General features: G+C 55.7%; 1 protein-coding gene across 1 annotated transcript in view; it reads right to left on the bottom strand.

Moving 5' to 3' along the window:
- Nucleotides 1-1,217: 1,217 nt before the first annotated feature.
- Nucleotides 1,218-5,729, bottom strand: part of NPHP4 (nephrocystin 4) — a 109,142-nt gene continuing 104,630 nt past the window's right edge. The window contains exons 23-28 of the mRNA XM_019660363.1: nucleotides 5,326-5,411; nucleotides 4,697-4,782; nucleotides 3,741-3,912; nucleotides 2,711-2,890; nucleotides 2,297-2,440; nucleotides 1,218-1,665 (exon numbers count right to left, since the gene is read on the bottom strand). Coding sequence (XP_019515908.1) covers nucleotides 1,525-1,665; nucleotides 2,297-2,440; nucleotides 2,711-2,890; nucleotides 3,741-3,912; nucleotides 4,697-4,782; nucleotides 5,326-5,411 — 809 coding nt within the window. The 3' untranslated portion in view covers nucleotides 1,218-1,524. The remainder of the gene's footprint in view (nucleotides 1,666-2,296; nucleotides 2,441-2,710; nucleotides 2,891-3,740; nucleotides 3,913-4,696; nucleotides 4,783-5,325; nucleotides 5,412-5,729) is intronic.

The raw sequence follows: 5,729 nt of genomic DNA, 5'->3' as shown, positions 1-5,729 counted from the left end.
CATAAGACTGTCAGCTGATTCCTCAACAGAAACTTTGCAGGCCAGAAGAAACTGGCACAAAATATTCAATGTGATGAAAAGAAGGAACCTACAACCAAGGGTACTCTACCCAGCAAGGCTATCATTTAAAATCGAAGGACAGATAAAGAGCTTCCCAGACAAGAAAAAGTTAAAGGAGTTCATCACCACCAAACCAGTGTTACAAGGAATCTCAGAGGGACTTCTTTAATATGAAAAAAAAAAATTATATATATAATAAAATGGCAATAACTACATATCTACCAATAATTACATGTACTTTAAATGTAAATGGATTAAATGCTCCAGTCAAAAACATAGGGTGGCTGAATGGATAAGAAAACAAAATCCTTACATATTCTGCCTACAAGAGACTCACTTCAGATAGAAAACCACAGAGACTGAAAATAAACGGATGAAAAAAAGTTATGAAAAAAAAAAGCTGGAGTAGCAATACTTGTATCACCTCCACCCAGGCTCCCGGTGCCGGAGGCCCCCTCCCGCCTCAGGCTTCCTTCCAGGGCCTGACGACCCCCTCTGCTGCTGCCTTCTACCCCTGGATCAGGAAGGCATGGCACGCCGCCCACTGGGGCTCACCTTCTCCCCCTTCCTTTCATTTTATCCTTATTTCCAACAGACTGAGAATAAAGTTTTTGGTTATAAGACACCATGATGCTCTCCCCTCGGTTACCATCCATCACCAAGTCCTGTATGCTTCCAGTCGGCCCACTGCTCAGGGTCTCCACCAGCAATATGGCGACAGACTGCTGGGTGTCCCCCAAACCTGCTAGCACCCTGCTCGGTCATATCATCCTAAGTAATCTGTACACACGACCACCCAAATGAAGGACATTTCCCAGGCCCCTTGGAGCTAGCTGTGGCCACATGACAAGGTTCTGGTCCAGGTGTCCCCATCCTCACACCTGGAACCTGTGACTATGTCACCTAACATGGGAAAGGGGACTCTGCAGATGGGATTAAGGGAAGGGACTTGAGAAGGAGAGGCTATCCTGGATTTCCCAGGTGGGAACAGAATCGGAAGCGAGATCTGACAACAGAAGCAGAGGTGAGTCGCACCACATCGGGCCCATCTCTCAGCCACGTCGCCCTCAAAGGAAAACCAGGCTTGTGCTGTAGACAGTGGTGAAGACAGCAGAAAATACTCAAGAAAACCATCAAAAGAGAAAACGAGTCAAAGCTTAGTGTTTCATACATAATTTTAAAAAAGATACAAGATAAAACCAATATAAAATGTTGCATAGCAAATGGTTGTACAAAATCCAGTAAAAAAAACATAATTCTATCATTTAAGATGATTCATAAAAAACATTTTGCTAAAAGCAAATCCAAACATCACAGAGAGTGAGTCTCTCGTGTGCAACAGAGCTCGACAGCCTGAGGACCCCTGGGCAGCCGCTCGGCTGGACTGGGGCCCTGGCGGGTTGGGCTGAGGTGACGTCCTCCCGCCTCGGCCAGGCTGCAGGGCCGCCCCTCGAGGTCGCTCCTTCACTGGTAGATGACCTTCACGCAGAACGTCTCCTCATTTTTGTCTTCGTGGTCGTTGATGTAGATCAGGACCTCCTCCTCCCCAGCTCTCTGACTGGGCGCAAACCGCAGGCCGATGGTGTAGGTCTCTCCTCCCCCGACCTGCGGACAAGCACCACAACCCTAGCGCCCACGTTGGCGGCTCCTCTCCCTCCCAGCAACTTCTGTGCCCCAGGCGCGTGTTTCTCAAGCACAGCAGGTCACACGGCTGACAGAGGACCTTCAGCCTGGGGCTCCTGCCTCCGTGCCTGGGGCGGGTGGAAGCGGGGCAGGGCCCTGCCGAGGCTGGCAGACTCCGGGCACCCTGAGGCTCTGAGCCTCACTTCCCCATGTGACCTGCTGTCCCCACGCTCTCAGGAGCTGCTCGCTCCCACCTGCAGAAACACCCTCCACTAACTGATCTGTGATCTAACAGCCTGTGATCTGCCACTTTCTTTAAAACGTTCACAACAGATGAAGGGCAGACTGTGGGGCAGCTCTGGGTACAACTACGGAGAAACCACATGGAAGGCCCTCTCACCCCCAAAATGGTGCCTACACGTGGGGGTCTCCGAGAGGACGGCAGAGATCCACAGAGCGCAGCCCCTCCCTGCTGAGCATCGCACAGAGCTCCGGCTCACCTCCCGGGGCTTCCTGAAGACCACCCACCACCAGATGGAACTGCCGCCTGCCCTCAGGCCCCACCCCTCAGGGCTCCCGGAGGAAGTGGAGCCCGAGGGCCGGCCGCCCGCACCTGGAAGGTGTCCTCCTTGAACTGCAGCAGGTCAGGGTGGTCGCTGTGTAGGTGGTAGGCCCTCCGGGAGGGGTAGGGGTTGGTGTAGGTGATGCGCTTGTTGGCGCCCTTCCCGTCCCCGGCAGCCAGCGTGATCTCAAAGGCCTGTGGGGGCGAGGACAGCGGTCGGCGTGGGCTCCTCCTCCAGGTGTTTCCTGAGCCCGCTCTGGACGTGGGGCCCCAGGGACTGGACGTCTCCATAAACAGGACAGACAAGCCCTCTGGGCTCCCGGATGACGGGCTCACAGCACAGGAGCAACCCCACCCCGATTCTGGCCGGAGAGGATGGAAGGAGGACCTGGGTCAGGGGACCGGCTGACAAGCAGGTGACACACCACCCGTACCATGGGGCCCTCCCACATGGCCCCTCCAGACCTTGGAAATGAGAGGCGGACGGCAGGAGAGGCACACGAGCCACGAGGCCACCAGCTGGTGGCAGTCCACGTCGACCACATTGAGGTGGACAAAGCGGCTGCCCGCCCTGAGGGGCCTCACGCCCACGTGCAGGTCCTGCACCCCGTGGGGTGGCAGCACGAACACACCTTTGGGGTCCGTCTTCAAGAACAACAGAGAAGCAGGTCAAGGCACAGCCCCTCCCAAGGGGCAGGAGAGGGGTTTCCTGGCACCTATACCCAGGGGCCCAAGAGAACCCGAGGGAAGCAGCTACTCAGGGGGGACAACCCACGTGGCCGGCGTGAGGTCAGAAGGGGCTCGAGTGAAAATGCCAGATCTGAAGCCAGACCCAACCTGTCGTCGGTGCCCATGCCAGAGTGCGTCAGGGTCTGTGTCACCATCTGGGTCGCGGTGTCACGGTATGTGTCATGGTGTGTATCACCATCTTTGTCACCATGTCAGTTTGTGTCACTATCTGTGTCACGGTCTGTGTCACTGTGTTATGGTCTCTGTCACGGTCTGGGTCCCCAACTGTGTCACAGTGTCATGGTGTGTGTCATGGTCTGTGTCACTGTCTATGCCACCGTGTTAGTCTGTGTCACTATCTGTGTTGGGCAAGTTCCCCTCCCATGCAATGGCGACCCCCTAACTGCCAGCGCTGCCTCAGCAGAGGGAGTTTAATGAGCTCTGGCTCTAAACGCTGGCCGCTGGCAGGGAGTCTGGAAGGCCTCATTACGCGGGTGGATAATTGTGGCTGCATTAATTCCAAAGTTACTATTAATATTTATCTTCCAATAATTCGAAAAATTGGCCTTCGGGATTTATATGTCACTCAGCCCACGACAGCACATCTAATAAGGGCAATTTGAATGAAGACTCCTCCAAGCATTACTGTCGTCTTGAAGGGGCTGAGAGCCTGTGGGGACCAACCCCTGAGCCGTCCCTGGGTGCGGTGAGGACAGGGAGGGCCAGAGAACACCTAAGTGACCCAACAGCCCCCAGAAGGCCATACCGTCAGCTCCTGGGGGTGTGAGGTGAAAGCTTTCACTTTCCTAAGTGTCTGTGTCCCCCGAAGGACAAGGGACAGGTGGCTCCGCTGGCCAGTGACACAGGAGATGTCCACACGCTGCAGGGAGTGGAGGTGGACCTGCCATATCTGGATGGGTGCTGCCAGCCAGCGATCCCTGCGAGAGACAGAAGCTACTGGCAGCCGAGGAGGACGGCAGTTCTGACCCACGAGCCAGAAGCCAAGGGGCCAAGGAGGCTGCCCAGAGGACGGGGGGCTGGGGCACAGCTGCCGTCACCCCTGCAGCCACCTCCCGTCCTAAGCGGAAGGCTCTCGGGCGGGACTGCAGCTTAGGAATCACTTCAGCTCTGCGACAGGGCACTGAGGATGAGTGACAAGGAGGGGGCCGGCCGAGTGGCTCCGTTGGTTAAGAGCTCGCTCCGGAGTGTGAGCTCTGAGCAGCAGCGGTTCGACGGCCAGCCTGAGCTGAGCAGCCGCTGAGCTGCCAACAGGTGGCAAGGAAAACAGAGGGTACCGGGGTTACTTCCCCCGGGTGAGGGACGCAAAGGGGCAAGTCAATCCGTCTCCAGCATCGAAGGACAATGACCACACTTTCCATCTGCCCCGAGGAGGGGCCCCGGCAAAAATTCCCTCAGGCTCCATGAGGAAGCCGCTACGACAGGGGCCCCAGCCCTGTTCTGGGGCAGGAGCTGCCTGACTGTCTCTCCTTGGTGGAGTCCCGACGCAGTGTCCCTCAGGCCGCTGGCCTGCTCTGAGCAGAGGGCGCCTTTGCCAGGCCCCTGCCAGCCCTAGGGTGTCCCCTCACATAGCAAAAGGCCCACTGCCACCCCGGCCACGAGCTGAGACGGAGCGAGGACGGCCCCATTTCAAGGCCCAGCCTCCCGGCCTGCCTGCTCACCACCACCTCCTGCCGCCCCAGACTGCAAGGCTCCCGGACTCACGCGTAAATGGTGACAAAGAAGTCTTTGATCTCCGGGCTGCGACCACTGGCCACCTTCAGGAACACGTCCCGTGGCTCCCCGGGGCCCTGCTGGACAGGGGGTACATCGCTGGAACGCTGTCCACCTCCCCCGCTCTGCCCCCTGCCCCCTAAGTTCATACAAAGCGAAAGCACATGTGAACACGTTGCTAATTTTCTGTCCTAGTCAGAATTCACTTTTTTTTTTCACTGCAAAAGAGAAAATCATTAACTTCTTGATTTTATATTAAGTTCCATAATTATATTCTTCAGGAGACTGTAACCAGTTTCCTAACCAGTCACAATACAATCACGGCTGCTCTCCTTTGCACAACGGCAATTAATAAGTGCCTTAATTACCATTCGCATTTCATTCACTTTGCCTCATGCTTCTTTTTTTAATTTAAATTCAGATAATCAACTAACTGATCTGCTAGCAGAAAAAAATGGAAACTCATTCATGACGCTCCCATAAAGGTGCAAAATAGCCCTGCAGCACCTTAGAAAGAGGCCACTGAACCGAAACCCTGCAATGATGAGGCTCTGGAGACCGGGCACAGGGATGGCGGGCCGTGCTGTGAGGACTTGCCCGAGGCACAGCTCAGCACTCACCACGTTCTGGGTCTCACAGATAACGTTCGGGTCACTACAGCGGACGTAGACTGGGGGGGCCTCGCCAGGCATTGCCACGGGAGCACCTGGAGCGGGAAATAGCAAAACAACCATCTTTCCCAACAGGCCTGGGCTGGCACAGGCGCTGAGCTGACAGGGACACTGCCCTACCCCGGCCATGCCTGCAGGGACACTGGTGCTTCATGCTCGGCCATCTCCTGGGGACTCGGCCGCCTCCTGGGAGCTCGGCCGCCTCTTAGGGCAGCAGTTCTCAACCTGCGGGTCGCGACCCCTTTGGGGATCGAACAACCCTTTCACAGGGGTCGCCTAAGACCATCGGAAAACAAAAAGATATTTACATTACAATTCATAACAGTAGCAAAATTACAGTTATAGAGTAGCAA

The sequence above is a fragment of the Hipposideros armiger genome, unplaced genomic scaffold (genome assembly GCF_001890085.2).
Source record: "Hipposideros armiger isolate ML-2016 unplaced genomic scaffold, ASM189008v1 scaffold_316, whole genome shotgun sequence".
In the NCBI taxonomy this organism is placed as follows: domain Eukaryota; kingdom Metazoa; phylum Chordata; class Mammalia; order Chiroptera; family Hipposideridae; genus Hipposideros; species Hipposideros armiger.
The sequence above is the reverse complement of the archived record's forward strand: the minus strand, read 5'-3'. Positions and strand labels throughout refer to the sequence as shown.